Source organism: Dysidea avara, chromosome 9 (genome assembly GCF_963678975.1).
Source record: "Dysidea avara chromosome 9, odDysAvar1.4, whole genome shotgun sequence".
Lineage (NCBI taxonomy): Eukaryota > Metazoa > Porifera > Demospongiae > Dictyoceratida > Dysideidae > Dysidea > Dysidea avara.
In genome coordinates, this window is record NC_089280.1 from 30,705,563 (window position 1) to 30,733,362 (window position 27,800).

A 27,800-nucleotide genomic window follows, 5' to 3' on the forward strand; every position below is an offset into this window, starting at 1 on the left:
ATGAGACTATTGGATTCGTTAACACACTATTCGAATAATCATTAGCACTTTGTTCAGATGGAAAAGCCAGACTTGAAACTTAATATTAATGAAATGATGTATGTATCTATGCTGTAAAAATTGCATTTTAGAAAAAAATAAAAATGGCTCTTAGGTTTTATTCAATAGAAGTATAAGTTTAAAGAATAATCGAATATTCGGTTGTTTTGTTCACGACTATTCGAATAGTAATATTTGCTATTTGTTTCAGCACTACAATATTGCTGTTAAAGATGTGCTTTACGTAGACGCAATTAATTTTATTTTTCAGTACGTTAGAAAAGATGTGGAGAACCTTGGAAGACGCTGATATTCTCTCGATGAAGAACAGGACAGTGAAGACAGTTTTAGCACAGACACCAGCAAGAAAGTGAAGAATACTACCAATGACCCAGTCGGTGAAAGGGACACCAACAATTCAGTGTAAGCAACCACCAGGACGAAACTTGCACGGGAGAACAAAGTGGGTGGTTTCTCATAAGATATCATGATCCACAAGCTTGTCCACAAGCACTGCTGACAACACAACTGGCAGAACTCTAATCCAACCACTAGAAGGCTTCGTTTAATTCGCCACCACACACAAGAAGATTATGAAGGAAACAGAAACAGTGGCTAAATAACATGCCCTATGAACAAGTGCAGTGGGTAATACCAAACACTTTTAAGTAATTGCAGGTCTTCTCTTTGATATATCAATGCCTATCAACACTTATCAACGGTTCTTTTGCGGCGAAGCCTTGTGCTGCAGTTTACTGAAATTATACTAAAATATTCGGATATGATGCAACTATGATGTAACATTAAAATGCAGTGTGTTTTTAAAGTTCAATGCAGGCATTGGATACTCTCCCTCCCTTTATATTATATTGAACTCTTGATATTAATAAAAAGTACTGAAACAAGCTGGAGTAGTGCATGATATTAAATCACAGTAAAACAATAATAAGTGTTATATCCCTACTGTGCCCAAGATACCATAATGGAAATGCACAGTAGGGATCAATACTTCTCATCTCCCATTTCATAAAACATTTGAGATACTCTAATAGAGCAGTCAGGTAACTGTTCTAATGGAGCAAATAAAGTTAAGATTAAAAGACATCTGTCTGTTCCTTTTTAAGGCTTGTTTTTTATTAAGTTAATTCCCAGGGTTACTAGCACCCTTTGCTATCACTCCCATATACCACTGAGATGGTAAAGTGCTAGGCATATACTGAATCAACCTGAGAGTGAAGTTATTGTTATTAACACTTTACAGTGACAGTACTGAAGGTCTGACAGCAACATGTGCTGCAGCCTTTGGATTATGTAACCTAACAGGAACTGAAGACTTTAAATGATTGCTAACAATAAAGTGAAACAGCTCCTGCTCATTGATTGTTAGCTAGTGCAAGGTCAAATACTCCTAGTGAAAGTGGGAAGAACACATAATATTTGTGAGTAGGACAGGCAAATTGCCGATGTATTCATCCTTTTGATTGTCTTGTGTGTTGTTGTATTACAGTAGGTGAATTTTTCACAATTTTTTATATGCTTTGTGTTTAGACTCTTTTCCTGCACACAGGGGCAGAGAGGGGGGGGGGGGGGGGGGGCAGGGGAGGCTGTAGCCCCCCTAAAATTATCTATAGCTGTCATAGAGAGCCTCAATAGTATTAATAATTTGAGATACTCTAATAGAGCAATCAAGATCAAAATACTCTAATAGAGCAGTCACAGTATTCTTCAAAAGGAGCAGTGTAGCAAGCTATTTTATAAATAAAGGAGATATAGTTGGTGGAGTTTTTTTATTGGTCTTTGACTTACAGCTAGGCCATGGAATCACCAGGCTAGACTGTAGAACAATTCCAGAGTGGAACCCCCTCTTAGAAAGTCTGGATCCGTCCCTGCATGTCATTCCCCCCCCCCCCCCCCCCCCTAAACAAAGGTGTCTCCTTCACCCCTGCCTGCACACTTACACTATCCAGAATATTTGTACCTGTGTTTAATCAATATACATGTAAGTTCACTGGCATTCAGTACAACCATGAACTATACAGTTATTAAGGATAGATGTTTCAACTTGGTGTTGTAGTTGAGGTGCATGTGCAATGTGTACTTTTTAAATTTGTCAAAATGTTTCAAGAAACATAATATCTAAACCAAAACAGCCAAGCTGTAAAAACAGTGTGCGGCCCTTGGAAAGGCAGGGTTAATAAAGTTGGGCGGTGGCCAAGAAATGCCAATCATTTGTCAAAAATGATTTGCATTAACATCATTGCAACCATTTATTGGCCACCACCTTTGATTTCACAGCTTCTTTTCACCCTGTGGGCTGCTTACATCATGGCTGTTTTGGTTTAGATATCATTTCTTTTTGTTATTGTAAGCCTCAAAGCTGGGTTTGAGGCTTTCTTTTTACTGTTCTTTTCTCTTTACTATACAGGAAATGAGGAACAGTGAACATATATGTCTATTATCTATTTTAGCATGTATTTTTGCTGTTTGTATTTAAAATAAATTTTGAAGTATAAAATTATAGAAATAAATGACGTTAACTGAATGCACTACAGTGTGACTTGCAAAGCAGCTGAATGATCCACAGGATTACGTAGTGACCTCGACTCTCTCTACAAAGAAACTTTAAATGAACTTAAAATGTCTACAGAGAGACCTACAGAGTGACTTATATTGTAGCTGAACTTTCTACAGAGTAACTTGTAATTTAGCTGTACTTTCTCTGGCATTGACTTGTAATACTTTCTATGGGTTCTTTGCAACTTTGCTGAACTCTCTACATGCAGTACATGGGAACTTGAAACATAGATGAATTCTCTACAGAGTGACTTGTAACTTATCTGAACAATCTAACATGGTGACTTGTAGTGTAGCTAAACTTTCTCATAATAGCTGAATCATTAAACTTTGTAGCTGGACTATAAACAGGGTGACTTAACAGAGCTGAATTCTCTACAAGGCAACTTGTAACATAGTTGAACATTAGCTGACTGCTCTATTAAGGCAACTGCACTAATATATTAGAGTATCTTGATTGCTACATGTAGTTGGTTTTGTAGTATAACTTAGTTCTGGTTCTCTAAACTATAAATCCATCTGTAAACCAACTTTCAGTTCATTCCTCTGAGCGGTTTTGTATGAAAAGTAATCATTTTTAATAGCAAATCTCAATCATGTGATCTCTACACACAGTTGGCTTTTTTGCTATATCTTCTTGGTTTTTATTCTAAACCACGAAAAATTTGAGGTTCAGTAGTTAACCTATCCACATACTGATTTTTGCTTGCTATATAAGCGGTTTGCCCTGACAAAACTGAACATTTTTTTGTGTGTGAATAACTCTAAGACCTTAAATTGTATTTCCAACCAAACTTGATACCACGATTTGCCTTTAAACCTACCTCAAATTTCAAGGCAATCAAACAATGGTTATGTGATTTATAGCAGGTTTGTAAGTGCATGTCTGAAAAAACAAAAAAATGAAAAAAAAATTATGCCAATTTTTTTGCAGTCAAAAATCTCGGAAATGCTTGAGGAAAACTTGGTATGTGGATTACTGAAGGTGGAGGACATTTCTACGGCAAAAATTCATTTTTCACAGAGAAACGCATGCATAAAATTTGCATTATTGTTCTTCCTGTCTGTAACATACTGGTGTGGCATGCCAGCTTTTTGGGCTGCACAACACACTACACTACCGTGTGTTTTGATAAAAATGGATCTAGTACCCCACAGGATCAGACATACAATGAGCGATCATATACAAAAGTGCACAGTATAGCTAGCTGTAAGTTCTATTGGAATGTTTTTGACTATAGAATTTTGTGGTTAAACAATAAAAATTGGCTGCTCTAAAATCTTTGCTCCTTCTGAAAGTTAATAGTTAACTAGGGATATTGTAAGTCTATAGAGTGCTTATTGCAATAATGTTGTTAAACATTGTTCACTATGTACTTTTTTTGTCTAAGTTTGTTTTTTTTGGTTCACCGGTGGCAATATCAATGGCCTAATTATATTAAGGTGGTTGACTGCTCTATTAGGGTAGATTTATGTGGCTTCAACAAATCGTATCTATAAATCAGTAATCAGTGGTATGTTGCGAGACCACTGATTACTGATTTTAAATCTGGCTTAGTCTTCTGACATTGTAGAATCAACTAAATGTTGCCCTGAGTTTAAAAAAAATATGTTGTTTTGTCAGAAAAGTGAGCCAATTTTAAGGTTTTCACTAACCGTCATACAGGTCCCTAATCAGATAACAATTAAATAAACCTGGTCAGTGATAGAGATTAATCGACTAGAAACCTGAATCATCACTAGTAGGTGATCAATTTTGCCTATATCCCCAAATGTAAAATTTCTGTACATGATGAGCCATCTGTGATCAGAAATTTTTGGCTCTTGAAAGGTAACTGGAATAGACAGGTTTCACTGTATTGTGAATTCTACAATGTTTTTAGCTGAAAGAACTAATATTAAGTGTGCAGCATGTCTTTTAACAAGTGATTGTTTAATTAGAGTATATTAATTATGAAAGTAAGAGATGATGTAAGTACAATATTGGTAAACAAATCATCATTGCAAATCATTACCAGCTAACATGTTTTCTAACGAAGATGACAAAATTGATGTTGTCATAATGAGAAAAGCATATTCATTTATGCTTGAGTGGACACAAGACGTGACGTGCTCATGTACCCTCAAAGGCCTACCTGTATGACTTGTTGTGTATAGACACCTGCCAAATGCTATGACATTCATGGTTGAACTTGTAAGAGAAGCTTACTTTTGTGTATATCATTTGCTCTGCACCGCTGTAATGCTATCATTATTATAGCCACTTGATATGTACTAGGTGTGATAGTGTATGTAGTCAGCATGTCTATAGAATGTTGTGTGAAGAAAGAGCTGGTCACTATGGTATTGTTAACTCCTGTTAGTACCCTATGCCACCACATAGTTGTGGTTCCTGCAACTTTCCTGGTATGAAAATATTTCCTTATGTTGCTATGTAAATTTTACCTTGAAGTGTATAGTAAATAGTTCAAGTCATAAAGTGATTGTTGTGATGTACTCTCATGCATGCTGTGAGTGTCATCATGCAGACTTGGGTGAGAATTTGCAGTCACATGTTAAAAGTTGTCACGGTTTGTTGTCATTTAGGCTGCGGTCTGTTTAAAGGTGATTTTTTTTGGCAAGCATATAGCCACACAACATAGCTACCAGCTATATGGTCCAGCTGAAATTTTGCGTAAAACCAAATGAGCCTATGAGGAAACATCCCACAAGTTCATAATATGTGGGTTATATCCGTACAATACCATAATGGAAATGCACAGTAGGGATATAACACTTCTTATTATTTTACTGTGATTTAATATCATGCACTACTCCAACTTGTTTCAGTACTTTTTATCGATGTGCTATGGTCCCTACTCTAGTTGAAAATTCCAAATTATTTTGTTTGTTAACTTCTTTTGTAAATAATATTATGACTGGTAAACCCATGCATAACACAAAAGAATTGGTACAGCGTGCCCCAGCTACATGTATATCAATTATCGTCTGAAAAGTGAAGTATTCATTACGCTGCATTGTCAGCTACTGTATGTTAGACCCGTTACACAGCATTACAAATCAAGAACTGTTCGAAAAACACCTCTGCAATCCACACATACCACATCAAAAGAAAGAAATGGGTGCACCCCAGTTACATCAATTATTGTCTGAAAAGTGAAGTATCCATTACGCTTTGTTGTCAGCTATGTTCAACCTGTTACACAGTGGTACGAATTGAGAACTGTTCAAAAAGCACCTCTGCAATCAAAGTAGCTACAAGTATGAAAAATATGGACAATTTCCATTACGAAGGAAAGCCATCACGTGCTACCACCAAATTGACACTTTTCGCTGTCAACAAAGATGAATGATGAGACACAAAGGAGGACACTGGTGAGTCCATGAAGAATGCATTGTACATACTGCGGTATGCCAAACGGCACCTCTCAGGCTGAAGCAACGCCGAATAGTGAAAAATCAAGCCTGTAGCCGTAGCTGTTATTGAGTTACGCTTGTCTGAAGGCATCAGTCAGTCAGTTACTCAGTCAGTCAGTAGAAAATTCTGTTTAACATTAAAAAAAAATCCATTTAATAATTAAAAAAATATATTCCGTAGCAACTTGTGTTTGTCTGAAGGCATCAGTCAGTCAGTCAGTTAGTCAGTCAGTAGAAAATTCCGTTTAATAATTTTTAAAAAATCTGTAGCAACTTGTTTAAAGTGTTTCAGGTCATCCTGAAGACTTGCTTGGGCTTAGTTTTACCAATACTGCCTCATTGTCATCAGGGAAAAGCGAGGCTGGTTTTTGGGTGATGTTTTTCATGGGCCACACCTACTCCCTATTGTATAGTACAATACTGTTGTACTGTATGATAAAAATATAATGTAATAAAGCCAGCAGCCACAATCATAAACAATGCAAAATTCTGTAATGTTGTCACCACATACAAAGCTGTTAATTAATCTGTCAGGTGCTCTAGCTCCTTTTGCAGCAATTACCTAATAATAAAAGCAGTGAAAAAAAACATGACCATGGTAAACTCTTTGGCTTCTCTTGCTTGGCAACCACAAGTATTTGAAACTCTGCTGGTATTGGACATTTCTGCTACAAAGAAACAGCGTGCACTACAGCACAAATATGGGAACAATATACTAACATTTCCACACGTTCTACTTTCACTCCCCATACATCAGTAGCTTTGTCAAGAATTTCCTAAAATAATACCTCAAACAAGCACCCAAGCACATATGATAAAAACATACACCCTTTTCATTGCTGATAGCTTCACGATCAGATAACAACTCAGCAAGGTTCTTAGTGCCCAAATTGCTCCCATAAAGAAAAATGTTAGTAACATCCCGAAACAACTAATCCCAGGCAGGTCGCCATCTACATACATGACACACAAACATAACACAGTGTGTTCCATCACTTGTAATCCAACTGGTAGCACCACCTCACTTTTACCTTCTAACGGTTGCGTCTGTGTCCGGGCAGGCCTGATCTTGTGCTAGTTTCATTGTGCTTTTAGAACTCTCTGTGACTAATACTGAACTTCACCTTTTGGCTGCAAGGAGCCATAAAGAAGATTGCTATGGTTCATTTCTGCTAGACCTGGATTTTCGGTTGATCTTGTGACAAGTTGGCTGTCTAGGCCATTTCATGCCAGTGACCGTTCGGCGTGAAAGGAGTTTTTTTGCTAAGCTCTATCTCTGCCATTCCTGGTAATTGGAATATAATCGCTGGAATATAATCATTAGTCCAGTTTGTACCCTTTGTCACTCTACTCAGCAACCATGTTTTAACTGGTGTTCCATTGCAAGGGAGATACACTAGGCATCACAATTCCATTTTGCAGGTTTTGTTCAGAACTTTATAATGAAATTACCACCTTGTTATAAACTTTATGCTAATCTTCCTGTCTACCAGACTATTGGTAGTCCCCCAAGTACTCATATCACATCTACTCAAAGTACAAGACTTAACAATGTGTGCCATCTACCAAAGAGTACAATATGTTGTATACTTCGACAGGTAGCTCGTGTTGCCATCTCCTGTTCATACAGGATATTTAATGTTCTGGCTTTAGCATCATGGGATGTAGTCGATCTGTTGAATAATTATTTAGTCTTATAAGTAGCTACAATTTTATTTCTTTTTTTCTTGCCAGGGCGTCCAGTAGTTTTACTTTTTTAATAAATTGGTAACCCTGGGACTAGACTCCTGACCCCTTGTAATTGTATTGTACAAGTAATTGTCAAATTATGACGTTATCATCACTTTCCATATCCCCAACCTGGGAATTAGCTTTCACTTTATGAGGAAGTCGAAGAGGAGGCGTAATTACCGACATTCTTCTACGTAGATTTCCGTTACATCCAACATGTGACCTGCTCGAGTTCTCATCTAAGTTCTCACATTGCAGTTGACTGTAATTGTGAAATCAAGGTTGATGGGTATACTATAAAAGGGATAGCATTAGTCAACTTTTGAAGTCGAAAGGAAAGCAATCTTTTGTAGGGAAGGGGTCTCTGCATGATGGCTCAAGGCAGCACACTTGAGGCATAGATTTATGAACCTACAGTACATGGGGTTCGTTAACCTATGAAGTCAGTGTTCTTTGGTTTGTTGTGTGTATGTGCTTTTTGGAGAGTACCTATGTATCTATGGTTACAGAGACTTGATAACGTGTGAAGAACCAAAGTGCATGCAGTTACATACCTGTATATGTAGTGTATAATGACCTTCAGTCTCTTCCAGCTATGTTGAGCACTATTGTGACTCTGAAAATATTACCCAGTGTATCTGTATCAAAATTTAAAATAATTTGGCTATCCTTGATTTTCTTTTTCCTTTCTGGAGATTTGAACTTTTGACACATGCATGCATCGTCACTTATGTAAGTATCTTGGTCACAGGCTATCTTTGCTGCTTGGTAAATGTATATGTTCTAAAGAGGTTGTACACGTCACACTTGCAGTGAAGTATTAGTAAACATTATATACCATGTATGTATCTCTGTCAGTGGATAATAACTTGCATTTGCTCAAAGCACTGTCTGTTCTTTTTGTGTCACAATTAATACCAAACATTAGTAACTAAGGTGTTCACATGTAATATATTTTTATTAATAAGTTATAGCCAAACATGATGTAGCCAGATAAGATTTAGTGTGCCAGTGGTGGATTTAGATGGATTTAGATGGATTTCTGTGGTTTCAGTCAAAACCCAGTTTTATCAGTATAGAACTTGAGCTATACATAGTAATTCAGAAATAATTATGTTCATACTGATGGCCCCACACTAAGGCATACCATCAGTACAAACTTAGAATTGACAGTGTAGCTATTTATTGCTGAGTTGATGATTTACAACCACAGTGATACCATTGTCCTTTAACAGTGTACATATAATTGTACTTACCTAACATCCTTGTAGCTATTACACTTCAGAGGCCGTTTACTTTTCATCTCCCATTTCATAAAAACGGTTGAGATACTCTAATAGAGCAGTCAGGTAACTACTACTCTGGTGGAGCAAAACATCTTTTTCCATATATGGATAGATCAAACCATTGAATTTTTTTGCAATCTGTACCCCTGTGCATAAAAGCCATCTGACTATCTGTCATGCTGCTTACTCGCCAGTTCCTGTACATATCAACATGTTTCATGCTCAAAACACTCATTATCTGCCTGCTACAAATTATTATCATGAGTTCACACGTATACATGTACAATACTACAATTGTCTTATAACAGTTACATACAACTCTCTATTGTATAACTTACCTGCATGTTCAGATCATTGCAGAAGGCAGCCTCATCATGTGTTTTTTTTTAAAGTGATATCACACCATGCGTGGTACATAGCTACATGTATGATACTGATGTTTAATGGAGAATTCTCATTACATTCCCAAACATTAACTTATTTAAGCAACATATTAATTTAGCTAAGTAATTTATTTAATTTTAGTGTGTTCGTTGTACTATATACTCCATATGGAGGCTTCTGTACAGTAAAAAATGCGAAAATACAAATACATTAATTTAGTCACATGAGTAGGAAAGGTACCACAATGAAATAAAAAATTTAATGACAAGGCCTCTTATAAATTATTGTCTTGGGAAATTTCCTCACTTTGCATTGTAAGTATTTGTAACAATACTTTTAAATATCCTTTTTTATAATAGTAGATCTGTAAATACTTGCATGTGATACTATCCAGGAAATGAAAAGTTTGTCCTTCAAAAATGTTTATCTATTCAGTAAAGGTGTTAGTTTACTTACTGCTATTACCAAACATTTTTCCATCTTACACTATTAGAAGTATAAAGTTAATAAGGATAGTATCTTTCAACTTGGTTTGTCAATCCACAGAAGTTGCAGATAAGTCTGACAGCCTGCAGGGGTGAAGAGCACCATGTACAAAAGGTAACAAGTAACAGAACACCAAGAGTTCATAATATATATACTGAGGAGAGTATCCTACTCTCGTGTACCCCTGTAGAAGGGCGTATCGTGAAGTTATGACGTAGCACTTCTGGGTTCGCCTGTTTTTCTTGTATAATTAATGATGTCATTAGTTGAACATGATATTGATTGAACATGTGCCTAACAACATCGCTAGCAACCAAATTAACTCCAGCTCTAAGTGTTTCTCACCAAACCACAATCGTTCCTTCATGGGTTAAGACCGCTTCATAGGCATTTCTTGCTAGGCCATTCGCAAATACAGCTATCCTGAGCATTGCGAGTGTGAAATGGTGCTAGCGATTCTTGCACTTTTATGGCTACTCGTACGTCACAAACCACACCACCTTGTTGTTATGTCATAACTTCACAATTCACCCTTCTACAGGGGTATATGAGAGTAGGATACTTTCCTCAGTATATATAATATGAACTCTTGGTAGCTAACACACATAACTGTAGTCATTATAGATACTCCTGTAGATCCTGCATGTATGTGTAATATGATTTGGTGTGGACACATGCAGCGTCTACCTGACTAAGCTTACACACTATCCACCGACTAACTATTTTAAACAGCTGCAATGCGTGTTTCAAAAAATAATAAATTTTTATATGTGTAGCAGGGCAACAGACATTGTTATGGAACAATGTATTCTTAGAATAGTAAACAATCCATTACTTAATGCAATAGTTTTACTACATTAGAATAAGTATTTTATTATGGTGGCTGAGTGCTCTATATTAATGTGGCTTCAAACATTTGGCTAAAACAGAATATTTTATATCTGTAAATCAGTAATAAGTACCAATACAGTAGGACAAAGTGGTATAGGTAGGTGCATGAGTGACGGGAGACAAGGAATTAATAAATGTTGCCCTAATTATTAAGAATACCGTAGTTTAGAGCCAAAATTTTCTGATCACAGATGGTTCGTTATGTACAGAAAATTTACATTTGGGGATATTTATAATGACCATGTGATGACCTTATCATAAAGTGACTCGATTAGAAAGGTTTCATTGTACTAATAATATGCATTACCTGTCTGCAATACAATTATTGTTATGTCTCTTGTCATGTACTTCACAGGCCACAGGACCACCGAGTCCTGCAGACCTTCAACTCTTGTGCTGTAAATCCTTAATAAAATTAATACATAAATAAATAAGGTCACCTGAATGTCATTATAACAATCCACAACTGTACGTATGCATGGTATGAGATCAGAAAATGATGGCTCTATAAGGTGATTGGAATAGACAAGTTTCAACAATGTTTTTAGCTGAAACAACATGTTATATATTGTAGAGATAAAGGTTATCATGGCTGTGTATAGAAAAGTCTGACTACATAATGGTTGTTGTGTAATGTGATAATCACCAATTAACTATCCATTAGAAGCCTCACATGTGTGATTCAGTAAACAGATTGTTGGTGTGTAGCAGATGTTGGAGTCAGTTAGCAAATGACTATTCTATTACAGTAAGCACCACAATGAGGCAAGACATATATTATTACCTATTTCTGCCAATTTGGCACTTGGGACGTGCATGCACTGATCGTGCAGAAAATTCTTTAGAGTGGTGTAGTAAATATGGTGAGAGGAGTCTCATGACATAATCCACAGGGCATGCACCATCTGGATACCAGCTAAGGTATAAGAGATATATATGACTAGAATTGTGGCCTACAAAAAAGCCAGCTATACAGTAGCCACAAAGATTTAAGTTACAGGTGTATTCTGAAGTGTATGATAGAGGCCTGTTGTGGTAATATTTTAATCTAAGGTATACAACTGATGATTTTTGAATTGTTTTAATTGTGTTATTAAAGGAGTGGTGAAGTTGTTATCACCCAATAAAACTTATTATCAAAACTCAGTTAATCTGCAATTAAGCTCATTACTAAATTATCAACTCACCTACATCAATGTTTGGGGGAGTGCCTACCATGCCTATGGTAAGTATGCAGGTAGTTTGGAGATGATATAAGAAATTATGTTAGTATAATATTGGTAACCAAATCATCATTACAAGTTATCAATTTTGATTAAATTTTTGATTGCCAGTTGACATATTTTCTAGCCAATACTATTGGTGATAATTATGTTGTCACAGTGAAAATTATTCAGTTATGTCACCACGCATCCATTTATTCAATAAATGCATGATCTCGGTAATATGAATCTGTTATCAGGTGACAGTTTGTTGTCACTTTAATGGTATAATAGTATCACCACTTTCTCTAAATCTTGTATCATTATTTTAACTGATGTCTTGTATGATGACCACACTAGGTGTTCCACCAAGATATTCGTTAGCCTGTTATATAAACATTAAGTCAGTTGTGGCTGCACAGTCTACACAGCTGTACACACAAAGTGTTATTAATATAATATTGGGTCAATTATTTGTGTGCACACACTTAATTATTGAAGTGTAGGTAGATCTGTAATTATGTTAGTTTTAATATTAGGTGATGCGTGTGACAAACATCGTAACAGTCTGTTGTCGAATAACGTTGTCTTTTACCATATGTTCAATATCTGTTCTTATGACCACGTAGTAATTAATTGTAATGACAGGTAACATAGAGTTGTATCCCACTTTGTGGGTGAATGAGTGAGCAGTGTAGTTGTGCGTGAAACATAATTATTATTAGTATACATGTCTGTATAGGTTGATTACACTGTACATTATTAACTCATTGTGTTGTAATGATTGTCATGTAGCTATCATCTACATACAGTAATAGTTGCAGAAGCCCAGTACATTAAAGGATACACGTTGTGTTGTATCAACACCTTAGTCAGAAATCAAAAGGCTTCATCTCATATCAATGTCAACAATATGATTTTGGCAAGGAAAAGAATCAACAAATTTGAACAGATTGTATTTGGTTGAGAAGATGGCTGGTGTTAGTATGTAAAAGACTGCTGATTTACTCCTGAAAATCACTTCGACGAAGTATAAACACTACCAAAAGTGTACAATGTTAAAAATTAAGATGAAGATAGTCAATCCGCACCTTCCATACTATGACATATATGCTATGTGCATATTAGCTGTGTTTTATGTAAAATTACTCCTACACGATACAAGATGACTTATAAAGCTGATGCAATCTGATCAATGGTTGACAGATTTATTAGCATACTTTATTAAGGAGTGTTAATATGCCAATGCAGAGATTTGAGTCGAGGCTAGCTATATTAGTGCAATTCCATTTTTGGTGTGTGTCGTGTAGCTATAGTTCACTTCGTTATAGTGACCACAGCAAGTAGGTCCCAAACATAGCTAAGGTGTACTTCATGATCTCATTAATAAGACCACCTCATTATAGTGACCATGTCAATAATGAAAAGTTTGTGAATTATGACTGTTGTCATAAATTCAAACATTAAGTCCCTAGTACCAATAGCCGATAATATTGTACTAGATTCATTAACACATGCTCATAAGCTACCATTTATATGATTTGAAAATTATCTTGGTGACAGGGAATTGTCTTGTATCCACTACACTTCCATATGTATTCAATTTGTAGCAACACTATAATAGAGTAGATTCCAGAACAAGCACACTGGTACAGACATCAGTTGGGATAGAAGTCATATTGTGTTTTGAACACTTAGTTGGACTATTTGTCAGCTGACAGCATATCCCATGCCATATGTGTGAGTATATCAGCTATGTGGAAGCCAGAGGTTGAGTTGTTAACATGACAGAGTGTCTGGATGTCTTCCATCATTATTAACACTGTCTTGTAGTGAATAAAAGTATTGATTGCTTACAACATATTGATCTTAATGGTTTCTCCTTTCTTTTGTCTTTTAGGATTTCATGTTCATTGATTACAACACATAACCCACTACTTTTCTCTCTGTGTGTGGGTGGGAACTTTTCCTGTTCACACACAAAAGAAAAGTAGTGGTCTGGTACAACATAGGTGAATAAATGATCATAAAATTTTTTGGAAAGTTTTATTGTTTATAAAGGTTTATTATTTAATTTGTTGCTGCAAGAAGATGTTGATTTCTATCAGGTCTTTGAAGGATGGAATTTTTTGTGGACATGATATTGCCAAGGATTCTGTTTTTGTGTTGTATATGATTTGATACTATAGGATTGTACACATACACGTATGATGTGAATCTTGTAAAGCTAGTATTCATGGGCAGAAATTTCATGGATTTAGTCACGCCATCAAGAAATCCAACTATGAAAATTAAAGCTGTGTTTTTTAGAGAACAAATTCTTTTGATAAAATGCACCTTTAGGAAGCTCTTTGTTCTTTGTTTATATCCAAGAGTTCATAATATAAAATAGTCACTATGAACTCATGGTAAAGCCTATATGAATTGATTTGTAGTGAAATGGTTTTGCTTGTTTAGCTAACAACATGGAAATTCACAGGAAACTTTAGTGGTCACTGAGACGGTTACACTTATTTGCTATTGTGGTAAACTTTAGGAGGAAATGTGAAATATTCCTCATTAGCTAAACCCCACATGCTTACATCCTTAATCTATTTGCTATCATACTAGAGTTGATCACTGATGATAGTATCATATTTTATGTTTGATTTGATTGAGCTAGATATGAAGTGCCATACCTGAACTTTTAAGACAAATGATCTATTAAATTGGAAAAAGCAAATACCTAGGTAGAGATGCACCCTCAAGGCCTACCTGACTTGCTGCGTATAGACCACCTACCATGTATACAGTGAATACTATTCTTCATCAATGTTTGGAATAGTGCAGACTGAGAAACAGTTATTGTTCAGAAATGTGTTGCTGTGTTTTCAACCAAACGTTGAACCTGTAAGAAGAGAAGCTTACTTTTGTGTATATGGCTTTGCTCTGCACCAATGAGCTACTTGATACTGTTATGTACTAGGTGTGCATAGGGTATCTGCTACTGGTCAGCATGTCTACAGGGCAAGTTATAAAATATTCATATGTAAAAAGAGCAGGTCACTATAATAGTATCATTCACTCCTGTCGGTAACATATACCACCACTCCCCTGCAGCTATGCTAGGTTCCTGTGACTTTCTCGGCATGAAAACTTTTCCATGGAAAGATATGTAACTTTTTCCTTGAAGTGTTAAGTAGTTCACTCATAAAGCGACTGTTATAGTGTCCACTCATGCATGCGTACCATCATACACACTTGGGTGATTTCAGGAGGAGCTGACACAGCACTTGGTCACAAAATCAGTATAATATATTATGTTTGTTTTGACTACACCCAGCGTGATCTATTAAACCAACCTGAGGTCAACTGAGCCGGAAGTAATTGAAACCTTACCAATTACGGCTATACGTAATTCGGTGCACGTGATTCCATAGCATCGTAATCATTGAAGGTACAAATACATTGAACTTTTAGTGATGGAAAGTTTATAGTTTATACACGTATATCAAGTATGGATTGCAACGTAATTTGGAAGCAACTATGGAGTCTGTTCGTGCTAACTTCAGCGATGCTATATGGTAAGTTTCGTAGCTAGCTATGTCTGACCCGCCTACTGGCTTTACTTTCACATCTCGCGTGCCTGCCTTATTGTTGAGCTCAAGAATTATGCTATACGTAGCCATATGCCGAAATATGGATCGATCGTATTAGCCACTAGCTATTAGGTTGTTCTGTAAAGAATTACGTATCTAGCTATATTGAGGCTTCGTGGAGCATTGAAGCTTGATTGAGTTAACTATAAATCTTGAATGAAGTTTAGTGTGTAGTATATGGCTTTACGAAACTACGTGTATGGCTGCAGTGCTGGGATCTGTGCTATAGTAAACTCTTTCGTATAGTTTATATGCACAGTAATACACAAGCACACGAGTCGATTAGTTGTATGTGGAAGTGTGTGAACATGTGATCATGTTGGTTGTCTTCAAATTGACACCCTCTGGTGACATGTGGAGGAGATGTGACACGCCATGACTATAATTATCATGCTATATATGTAGAACACCAATAGAGATGTTTGGTGTATTTTATTATTAACACTTTACAGTGACCAGCACTGAAGGTCTACAGCAACATGCGCTGCAGCCTTAGGATTACCTAACCTAATTTCAAGGACTTAGACTTAATGACTTATAGCTGGAAAGCCTAACAGAAAAGTATATGGACATATTGGTTGCCATTAACAATCTTCAAGTGTTCTATGCCACATTCACTCTGTAGCTAGCTATATTTAACTATGAAACCCAAAGCTTAGCTATAGTACATCTAGTACAGTAGAAAAGCCAAGACAGTTATATGTATTCTGGTAATAATACCTGTGAAATGTATAGCTTCTTGCAAATGTATCTATTCCTCAGAAAGTGATTAGGTAACATTGTTGTATAGGAAGTGTTTGTTTTTCTTACCATTAGAATTGATATTGAACTGACACACATGATAAAAATGGTTGAGTGCTCATCTGCTTTTATGATGGTATTGTACAAAATTTTGTGAAGCCAAGTATTTAGTGATTTAGTGGTTTCAGGTGTATAATTTGTTGAAACAACTAGTTGTAAATCCACCATTGTGTGTAGAACCATCCTCCAGACTGTTTTCTCTACTTATAGATTAGATTATATTTGCCTTCTTCAAAGGGTCTGATGTACTGTTTTGACTGACCAATTAGCTGTGTTGATTGGCGTTGAAAGAGCTACACAAGATGTGAACTATTGGTGCCATCCTATGATAGTAGTACAGTTGGTATTAGATACATGGTCACAATTCCCTCACGTAACACTTATCAAACTCTAGTGGAGTGTGTCTGAGGTCCGGTAATAACTTTGCAAATTGAAAAAAATAAAGACTTGTAGAATTGCTGGAATATTTTAGTAGTCACATTTCAAACGTCAATTCTTTCTCATCATATTAGCATGTCAATATCCAGTAGTATATTATGGGGAAAAATCAGCCAAGTCTTGTCAAATCTGCACTAGCTAAAGTTTTAACTGGAGCCTGGAGATTACTTTTGTAACTTTGCAAAATTTTGTAAGCTAAATTTGCTACTTGGTATTCAATAACATTCAGTATGCTGACAAAATTTGGTGATCTTTCAGACAATGGTATATAGCAATTGAGTAAGCCTTTTGGGTAGAATCTCTAAATGTTGTCTGTTGGTAGCAATGTAGGGTATATACTGGATGAAGGACAGTTCAATGCCATCCGCTGTGGTCACCAGTAGACTAGAAGTTGAATACATGGCAGTACATTCATATGGGTTTGACTGCTGGAATGTTCCATGTGAAATGTGATACTGTCAACAACAATGTGTGAATAAATGGCACAGGGAATTTAGTGACAAGCTATTATTGTATAAGGCTTCCTGTGTAGCTAAGTGCTTGTTTTTGCAACAATCACAGCAGTGAGCCACATCAAATGATCATAATGTATCCCTTGTAATGGATCTAAAATTGACCTACTCTTTCTAAAGTGTATACTGAATAGTAGTAACTTTGGTGGTACAAAATGTTGGCAAATTGTCTTTAATTTGCCAAACTTTTCCCTGCCAAAGTATATTTCCAGTTGTTGTTATATTTATGCAATATGTGGTGACATGTGACCAAGCACAATTTTTTTAGCCAATCGGATTTTACCAAAAGTGCCAAAGTATCATAGTAACAATTAAGTGGTAATTGTATAATCTATTCTGTAGGACTGACAGCTGTAGACGCACAGTGTCTTGGTGTTGAATTGGTAGTGGATGGCCAAGTATATAATGAAGATGTATTGTACAAGCCGATTGGACAGAATGGTGTTTTTATAACATGCCAAAACTGTGATGATACTCTTCACAGGCCAATTTGGCATATGCCAGGTGGAACACAGGTACCATCATGCAACACAAGTGATGTTGCTGTGTGTTTTGATTGGCCAAAAGATACTTCCCGTGATCTTATATTTTCGGGATTTGAGGAATCATCAGTTGGAGTATATGAATGTAGGATTGCTTCAATTATACAATTTCCCAAGTCTATCAACATAACTGTGCTAGGTTGGTGGGTGTATAGATGACATAATACATCCTCTATACTACATACTGAAACTTGATGTAATTCAATTTCATACTGTGACTGTAGTCAGCATGTTACTGGTCAGCTTTCATGTTGTTGTTTTTTTTAATGCCAAATTGGAGGCTCTACATAAATTTAATGTTTCCAATATAATATTGTTAAACTTTATTTTTCAGATCCCCCAAATATTACAAGATCTCCTAAAAGCAAGATGGTAGCATTTCCCAATACACAAGTCACTCTTAGTTGTGAAGCAGTTTCTATGGATGGATCTGTACAGTATCATTGGGAGAGCAGAGGCTTCACAGAAACCAACTGGACTGTTGAAGCTACAGTACAAAGTACAAGTTTCAGTACAAAACCATCAGAATCTCGGCAATACAGATGCGTTGCAGCAAATGATGCCGGAAATGTAACCTCAGATGTGGCAAATGTCACTGTACTAAGTAAGCATGTTTATTGCACATGTATATAGTTAATTTTACTAAATATAATGATTTGTTTTGCAGAAATTGTTGGCCATCCTCAAACACAAACTGTAGGTATCAATTCAACAGTTCGTTTTACGTGTACATCATCCATGTCAAATGACCTCATATTTTCATGGACTCACAATAGCCGACTTCTTGAACAAGATAACATACTTAAAGGTGACACAAGTACAATAGAAATTGTAGGAGCAGACAAGAGTAATGATGGCCGCTATGTGTGTATTGTAAGCAGTGGATCATTGATGACTCTATCAAACACTGCTACTCTGACAGTTATTACTGGTATGTTTGTTTTTTTTTGCTTGAAGACATAACACTTTACTATTGTTGATTACAGATCCACCAGTAATAACTGTTCACCCATTGGGTGGATATATACCATTGGGACATTATATTACTCTCCGATGTGAAGCAAATGGTTTAGGGTTACTAGTATACACGTGGGAGAGAAGACAATCAAATCAGGACTGGACAGTTATCAGTAGTGATAGTTTAACAACATACAACACAACCACTAATGGATTCTACAGGTGTAGAGTAGAAAACGAAGCTGGATCAGTTGTGTCTAATGAAACACAAGTACATGTTTACGGTAATATCATATTGCCAATTTGTGTAATGAAATTAATTACAATTTTACAGGTCCTCCAACGTTTCTTGTTCATCCAGTGGGCGGTGACATACCTATGGGATATAATGTAACCCTTGAATGTGAAGCAAGTGGTAGGGGGCTGCTGGCGTATTTGTGGGAGAAGAGGGAATCCGGTGGAGACTGGACTATTGTTGATGACAGTAATACAACAACCTATACTACATCAATAAGTGGACTATATCAATGTAACGTGAGCAATGAGGCTGGATCAGTTGTGTCTAATAGTGCTACTGTGAATGTGTATGGTGAGTATTATGCTTATATGTATGCAACTAAATGTATAATACTTACGCAGGTCCCCCAGAAATCATAAATCACCCAATAAGTGATTATGTCCCAATGGGAAGAAACATCACTCTCATGTGTAGAGCTAGTGGTCTAGGAACGCTAGTATATTCCTGGGAGAGAAGAAGTTCTGGTAGTAGTTGGACTACTGTTAGTAATGATAACACAATATCATACACTACTGATACAACACTGACTATTGGAGAGTACATGTACAGGTGTAATGTGAGCAATGAAGCTGGATCAGTTGTGTCTAATAGAGCTACTGTGAATGTGTATGGTTAGTACTGTGCAAGATATTATGTCAGTGATGCTGTACTTATCACTTATATAGGTTCTCCAGGGATCACAGATCACCCAACAGGTGGTGATGTACCAATGGGAAGAAGCATCACTCTCATGTGTAGAGCTAGTGGTCTAGGAATACTAGTATATTCCTGGGAGAGAAGAAGTTCTGGTAGTGATTGGACTACTGTTAGTAATGATAACACAACATCATACACTACTGATACAACACTGACTATTGGAGAGTACATGTACAGGTGTCGAGTCAGCAATGAGGCTGGTTCAACTGTTTCTAATGGAGCAAGAGTAGACAATTATGGTTAGTTTTATATAATTATGTTGTGTTTGTTCAAGTAACTACTCTATATTCATATAGGTGTGCCCATTGTCACAGTTCATCCTTCTGATCACTTGGCAACTGTTGACATGGATGTTGCTCTAAACTGTGAGGGAAGTGGAAAAGGAATGCTGATATATCAGTGGGAAAACAATGTTGACAATTCCTGGTCAACTGTCACTAATAGCAACAACAAAACTTATAAAATAGAAAACATTCAAGAGTCAGAGGGGTATAGATGTGTAGTGGGAAATGAAGTTGGTAATGTCACATCAAATCCAGCGATGATCACAATTCTGGGTACAAGACAATAGTACGAGAGTACGAGCATTACTATGTTAAAATTTTTAGAAATCACTACTCATCCTCAAGACAGACTAGTCCCAGTTGGTTCATCAGTCAATTTAACATGTACATCATCAGTATCATCTAATGTGACATTCTCATGGACTAGTGATGGTAGAGATGTTACAGGACAATCAACATCAACTGGTGACACTAGTATACTAACAATTACTAGTGTGAGGAGTAGTGATGATGGTAGTTATGTGTGTAATGTGAGGAGTGGATCATTATCAGTGATATCTAACACTGCTAACCTGACTGTCTATGGTAAGGATCATAGTTAAGAAAATTTGCAGTTTGTTTGACATGTTACACATTCAGGTTCTCCAGTGATCACAACTCACCCATCAAGTATTGATGTACCAGTGGGAAATAATTTTACTCTTTCTTGTCAGGCTGGTGGTCATGGATCATTACTGTTTTCTTGGGAAAAATTTAGTGGGGGTAGCTGGCATGTAGTTGATAACACAACAGAATACACTGCTAGCATCAAAACAGATGGACAAGTCACGTACAGGTGTACTGTAACAAATGAAGCTGGATCAGTGGCATCTGATATAGCCAACATCAATGTATATGGTGAGGTTGTCAATTTGAGCCATGTGTCATTGATGTTAAACAAATTACAAACGTGTAATTAAGGATGTAAACTTTAACCACTGTGTTTTGTCAAAGTGCACTTGCAGTACACACTGTGGTTGTTACAGGTCCACCCATAGTACAGGAACTACCTCAACAAGTTCATGTAGTGTTGGGAGAGGAGTTTCAGATCACATGTACTGCTACTAATCATAAAAATTCACCAATGAACATGACCTTCTCTTGGAAGACACCAAATGGTGTTGAATACAACTACACAACAACTGATGAGGATGATAGTCGAACAGCTTCCTCCATTCTTCATATCAATAGAGTTGTACACAGTGGAGGGTATAAGTGTATTGCAGGGATTGGAGGAACTATCAATGCCAGCGTATCAACGAATATAGTAGTAGAAGGTATAATATCATTCCAGCATGCTACATAACTGTAATCCTGTTTTGTTTAGTACATTCTTCAAGGCCTCAACATCTTAGTATCATTTCAGAGGAAGTTGATTCACTTATGCTTAAGTGGAGGAACCCTGTTCAACCACGAGGAATTGTTGATCATTTTAAGGTGATAAGCTTTACTGGAATGTTTTGCATTACTCCGAAGATGTCATTCATCTGCAGGTTTACTACAATCATACCAATCATTTTGAATATGCCATTACTACGTTGATAAACAACACATACACTCTTGACAACCTCAGACCATACACAGAGTACAGTGTATATGTGACAGCAGTCAGGTTGATAGGAACTACTGGTAGATCACTGGAGGGGGAGAAGAGTAGAACAGTAACTGGGAGAACATTAGCTGGAAGTGTGTAACTTAATTTTAAACAGTTCATTGTAGTTATAACTCACATTCTTTCAGAGCCTGTTATTGTAACTGTCAATGAAGACAGGAGACCAAATAAAACTATCAACTTTGAATCTGTATCAGAAAGAGGGCACACAATTGTTGTAGAATTACCAACTATAACAGCCCAAAATGGCCCATTCAGGTATCTAATTGCCTGTAAACCACATATAATAACAATTGTTAATATTACAGTTACTTATACATTATCGTACATATGGCCAGTGATCAGCTGATAACTGATCCTGAAAGTATTTCAACACAGCAACTTCTTAGGGAGTCCACTAAGACTACTCCACTATTCTATGTGGCTGCTGTGGTTAATGCCAGTCAGTATGTACCTGATTATAGGATGAGCTACATCCTGGGAGCTGGTGATAACACTACTGATTCTAATGGTCGTGTGTTTTATAACAGAGAAGTGATTCAGGACACAGTTTTACTGTTTTACCGAGTGTTCTCAGTCAGCAGCACACAGCAGGTAGGTACACATGTTAAGAGGTAATTAAACTGTAATATAAAAAATTTTACTGTAGCAAGAAATTTCTACAACAACAAATGTACAGACTAGAGGTGAGGAAGGGATATCAAGTAATTTGATACTGTCATGATTATAGCATAGTGTCTGAATTTCATTTAGTGGCCATCATATTCATTGTGGTCACACACGGGAATGTCTGGGTTTATATATGATGGTTAATGAATCTGATGGTAGTGAAATTCTTCCTCATGAATTCAGTTAAACTTCTTTGCACTTATGTTTCTGCTGTTTGTCAACTCACTCATGTGTACCGGGTCTATTACACATCCTACACTCAATATCCTTTAAGAGTTATTTTAGTTACTGGTGATTGAGTGAACAGTATAGCAGCTGTTCAGTACACTGGCAATAAATATTTTGTGTTTCTTATATGTAGTTTTCCCAACACAACAAGACGTCAGTGGCAGTGATGACAGCAGTGGTACAGGCCTTGTGATAGGAGCCATTATTGCAGTACTGGTCATTGTCATCTTGGTGATTGTGGTAGTGATAGTATTCTTACTGTAAGTAAATTAACCATTTATGTACACACTATTTGTAATATGTACAATATGCCATTAAGCTATGTGGTGACATGGAACCAGTGCATGGTCTCAGGAAGTAGGTACAAATATAGTTGCCTAGCACAGTGTAACATGGCTACAATATTAGGAAATTAATGGCATACATCTGTGCCATGCATGTGTAAAATTAGCTTGTGAAATCTGTAGATTTAATGACATCATGTCTGTACACTGGTATTGGCAGTGTTCTAGCTGGTTAAGAAAATAAATTTTCTAATGCAGCACATGCAATACTAGTCACTCTTCATGTAGTGCATGACTTAATTAGTCTGTTACCAGGCCAACCAATGTTGCTCATCATGCCAATTAGCTGTAACATATGGGAGGCACCCACCTATACCATGCTGTAGTGTGGGTGTATATGTTACTGACATGTGTAGATGTTTTCCACCATTGCAGTTCTGTTTACTGACATGTAACTCCTACATGCATATAGTTACAACCTTTTATAGTAAGATATTGGATAGGTAAACAAGATAAAATTTATATGATAACCAAGTCACGCATAGGTTATGCGATTAATAATCTAATAGGGTTGTTTGCCAATACTCTCCTCTAGTGTAGCAAATGAAAATAAACCCCTCGTATAATGTTTAATAATTTATTAGAGGCTACTTGAGCTCTAGCCTTGTTAGTTAGTTCAAATTTTTCCTTTGCAGCCCACAGAAGGCCACAATGCACCATCATCTATCTAATGATAATTTTGTAGTTGATAACCTAGAACTGTTATAATTGTGTAGCCTTTTTTAATTTTTTAATTTGTACCTGGGGAAAGGAATGGAAAGTTTTAGGCACGTTTGAAAACAGTGAGTCTAAGCATTGAGTTATTTGAGTATTAGACATTAAGAAATTCGGGTATTAGAGGCAGGCTGGATCAACTCTCCAATAATAAACTTTAGTAGCAAGAAGGTAAAATGTACTGGTATTTGAACATGTATGGATCGTTTAGTATATTTTGTAATGTTATGTATTTGCTTCAACTGCAGTGTTTACAGAAGTAGACATTCTGACAGCATTAGAACAAGTAAGAGTTCATCAACAATTGATGATAGTGCAATCAAAATGTCATCAGTTGATAAAGAAAGTGCATCATGTCCTACCAAACTGACAGAGTCAGCAATTATGGATTCTGGTTAGTAAAAAATAAAATGTGGTTTAATGTAATGAGTGATTTATATACTGCTAGTTAATCCAGCGTTTAAGATCAAACTAGAACTGTCTGAAGTAAATTCATGTGTTGGTCAGCCAACTACACTACCAATTGGTCTACCAAACCTTTATCAACCTGAAGTCACTTGGATGAAAGACGAGAAGCCAGTTACTCATCCAATACTTCCAGATGGCTCTTTATATATTATTAATACCGACATCCACGACCAGGGAGATTACACAGTGACTGTATCCAGTGAGGGAAACACTGTTTCTGCCATGCTGAAACTTACGGTTACCAATCCTAAACTTTCTACAAGTAAGAAACACGACATATGTTGTGTACAACATTGTAATGATGTGATTTGTACAGATGACTCTCACCAAGCAGTGAAAGTAGATAACTTTGCAGAGCATCTTGCTATGTTGAAGGCAAGCAAATCTGCTAAACTCGAGGAAGATTTTCAGAAAGTGTCTCTTGATTTACTGTTAACTCAACATGCTGCAAAATTAAGCTGCAATAAAACTAAAAATCGTTTTATAAACATTATGCCATGTAAGAATATTATTAATATTTTCTTTCTATAATTTTAAGTTTCTGTTATTGACATAGATGATCATTCTCGGGTGGTGTTGAGCCCGCAGGATCAACTCATTGGTAGTGACTACATCAATGCATCTTACATCAATGTAAACTACATGCAATTTCTACTAGCTGTGTGACGTACAATGTTATCATTCAGGGTTATAAGGAGCCAAAAGCATACATCGCAGCACAAGGCCCTGTTATCAACTCACTCAATGATTTTTGGAGGATGATCTGGGAACACAACATAAAAACCATTGTGATGTTGACTAGACTGGTGGAAGATTCTAAGGTATACTGATCCAAACTATGTGGTAGTGCGTATGCTTCTTAATGTGCAGATTAAATGTCGCCAATACTGGCCTGATTCTGGTTCAACTACTTATGGCTCCATAAATGTCATACTTCACAAAGAGGAAAACAGAGCATATTACAGCATTCGTCACTTTCATGTCAAAAAGGTATAAATAAATATTTTTATGTGGCTTTTGTAAAAATAAATCCTTATTCTTTCTTACTCGCACCTTATTTAATGCATTATTGTTTGTGTGTAGGTCTCAGATGATGATGACGATAATGAAGTCCGTGTAATATGCCAGCTTCATTTCACTGGCTGGCCTGACCATGGTGTACCAAACCATGCTACTGCCCTGTTGGATTTCCAGAGGATAGTTAATGATTACCACTATCGTAATACTGCCAAACCAATGTTGGTACACTGCAGGTAGGTGTATAGAATCATTGCTATGATGAATGGTATTATTCATGTACACATATATTTTGTAGTGCTGGTGTTGGGCGTACTGGGACTTTCATAGCAATTGACAGTGAGATACAACGTATCCAAAAAGAAAGTGTTGTAAATGTGTTTGACTGTGTACACAAAATGAGATACCAAAGAAATCATATGGTTCAAACAATGGTAAAAACAAGAGATTTTTTCATCTGTTTATGTTGTACACATTTGTATAGGAGCAGTACACATTCATTTACACAGCTTTACTGGAGTACATTACTTGTGGAAATACCTCCATCTGTGGTCCAGTGAAGAGTGCTATAGTTAGAGTTGATGAATTGTTCACTGTAAATCCATCTGCTGAGAAAAGTGAACTTCAGTTACAATTCGAGGTGTGCTATCTGTCAACCCTAATAAAACAATCACTAATTTTGTGTTGTACTGTTTTCCAGAAACTGATGATGATAAAGGAAACTCTTTCTTGTACTACGACATCACCAAGATGTAGCAGTAAGAAGAATAGTTCATATAACATTCATGCAAACAAAACATTTGTGAAGTTTTTACAAAATGGGCTTTTAGGAGTTACTATTGCCAACCATTTTCAATAGGAAAAATAAATGCATCAAACTTTAACAACTTTATCCACTGCACAAAACTTAATTTTACACCAATATTTGTAAAAATTTATCAATTTTATATTTAAAGTACTGACAACTTGTATGTATCTTTTACTGTAGTTGACTGCACTGAGATGGTATTACACAAACCTGATGGAAGTTCTGATCACCTTAATGCTTTCTACATTAACGTGAGTAGTAAACACTAAATAACCTGTGTTTCATTCATTTACACACAGGGCTATCACAAACGTAAAGCTTTTATTGTTGCACCAGAGCCTATACAATCAACTGCAATTGATTTCTGGACAATGGTATGGGAAAATAAATCTCAAGTTGTTATATTGTTGGGTCAACTAACAGAAGATGAAGAGGTAATGCAGAATGTGATCTTGTGCAAATGTGATTATTGTATGTTTCGTAGAAGGTATTGTTTAATTGCTGCAATGAAAATTTGGAGTCAGAGAGCTTTGTGAGTGAAATCACTTCAGTAGAGACATTGAATGAGGAAATTGTTCAGCGTAACATCAAACTGACAAATACAAGAGAGGTTAGTGTTGTACGGTATTAAATGTATCATACACGCTAGCATTTGTATTGTACTTCAGAACATGTCTCGGACCATAACACACTTTCAGTATGTAAAGTGGTCTCAACACTCCTGTCCTATTAGTTCCACCCCTGTGGTTGATATGATCAAAGTATTGGAACGTATTCAAGGCAATGGACCAATCACTGTCCATTGCAGGTAAGAAGTTGCAGTAGACATGAAATAACTGTTTGACACAATCCTCGTGTTTGTAGTGATGACATTGGATGCTGTGGGACACTGTGTGCGCTAATAATCAGTATTAATCAGTTCAAGACAGAACAGTTGTTCAACGTATTTAAAACAGTTCATGTACTACAGTCGCAGAAGTTAGAACTAGTGGAAAACTTAGTGAGTTTAGCTAGATCACTCACACCTGTCAAGCACAATTACATAATGTTTCTTCTGAGTATGGTTGGCTTCCTAGTTACTGCACTGTAAAGCTTCCTGTATGTGCTAACAGATTTGTCTTCTGTTTTCCTGTAGGAACAATATGAATATATTCACAGAGCACTTGTGGCAGTCCTACAGGAAACATAACTAACATGATTATACTTTATGATCAAGAAATTACAGTGACTTCTTTTTTATTCCCTTACACTGTGTAAATATGTAGTGTTTGTTCATGAAGTGCTATATAACAGTAATCTGTAAAATAATAACTTTTTATTTTGACAAGTGTTTTATCACTGATGTATATACAGTATGTGTACTATTATAAATCAATGTTGTATTGATTATGCTGCTAGCACCTTGTAATGTAATATTTAAATACAAAACACATACTTCACTGAATTGTTTACATGTACACATTTCTTCATTGGAAATCTGATTGATAACATAGTGGGTGTCATGATATGCATACATGTACACATTAGCTATAGTGTGTACAAGTTGAGCTGCATGGATCCTGAAAAAACAGGCTTAATCAGCTAAAAATTAAAAGTGGATTTTTTCTCAACAGAGTTAACGTTTCAGCCAACCAGATGATTAGCGGTAACAACAGCAAAGGTGTCAACAACAGACATGTGTGGTTTATCTCCATTACAAGTTCGAGAAAGGACTGTAATGAATAC

The 27,800-nt window shown here is 36.3% G+C and overlaps 1 protein-coding gene across 5 annotated transcripts in view; it reads left to right on the plus strand.

Moving 5' to 3' along the window:
- LOC136267017 (receptor-type tyrosine-protein phosphatase S-like) overlaps positions 1–27,532 on the plus strand; it is a 29,675-nt gene extending 2,143 nt beyond the window's left edge. The window contains exons 1-35 of one of the 5 annotated variants that reach the window (XM_066062068.1): positions 15,435–15,573; positions 17,742–18,080; positions 18,276–18,545; positions 18,609–18,872; positions 18,928–19,182; positions 19,233–19,487; positions 19,538–19,807; positions 19,862–20,131; positions 20,189–20,449; positions 20,501–20,761; positions 20,816–21,073; positions 21,202–21,492; positions 21,543–21,652; positions 21,709–21,901; positions 21,956–22,085; positions 22,136–22,421; positions 22,477–22,513; positions 22,858–22,984; positions 24,031–24,068; positions 24,117–24,176; positions 24,231–24,512; positions 24,567–24,749; positions 24,807–24,883; positions 24,937–25,071; positions 25,121–25,240; positions 25,334–25,503; positions 25,566–25,701; positions 25,752–25,907; positions 25,968–26,025; positions 26,256–26,326; positions 26,375–26,509; positions 26,560–26,685; positions 26,744–26,883; positions 26,940–27,075; positions 27,211–27,532. In XM_066062068.1, coding sequence (XP_065918140.1) covers positions 15,507–15,573; positions 17,742–18,080; positions 18,276–18,545; positions 18,609–18,872; positions 18,928–19,182; positions 19,233–19,487; positions 19,538–19,807; positions 19,862–20,131; positions 20,189–20,449; positions 20,501–20,761; positions 20,816–21,073; positions 21,202–21,492; positions 21,543–21,652; positions 21,709–21,901; positions 21,956–22,085; positions 22,136–22,421; positions 22,477–22,513; positions 22,858–22,984; positions 24,031–24,068; positions 24,117–24,176; positions 24,231–24,512; positions 24,567–24,749; positions 24,807–24,883; positions 24,937–25,071; positions 25,121–25,240; positions 25,334–25,503; positions 25,566–25,701; positions 25,752–25,907; positions 25,968–26,025; positions 26,256–26,326; positions 26,375–26,509; positions 26,560–26,685; positions 26,744–26,883; positions 26,940–27,075; positions 27,211–27,264 — 6,021 coding nt within the window. In that variant the 5' untranslated portion in view covers positions 15,435–15,506 and the 3' untranslated portion in view covers positions 27,265–27,532. Of the gene's footprint in view, positions 1–9,977; positions 10,032–15,434; positions 15,574–17,741; positions 18,081–18,275; positions 18,546–18,608; positions 18,873–18,927; positions 19,183–19,232; positions 19,488–19,537; positions 19,808–19,861; positions 20,132–20,188; positions 20,450–20,500; positions 20,762–20,815; positions 21,074–21,201; positions 21,493–21,542; positions 21,653–21,708; positions 21,902–21,955; positions 22,086–22,135; positions 22,422–22,476; positions 22,514–22,857; positions 22,985–24,030; positions 24,177–24,230; positions 24,513–24,566; positions 24,750–24,806; positions 24,884–24,936; positions 25,072–25,120; positions 25,241–25,333; positions 25,504–25,565; positions 25,702–25,751; positions 25,908–25,967; positions 26,026–26,255; positions 26,327–26,374; positions 26,510–26,559; positions 26,686–26,743; positions 26,884–26,939; positions 27,076–27,210 lie in introns of those variants that run through there. The other 4 variants (XM_066062069.1, XM_066062067.1, XM_066062070.1 and 1 more) reach the window with 4 other exon arrangements.
- Positions 27,533–27,800: the final 268 nt, after the last annotated feature.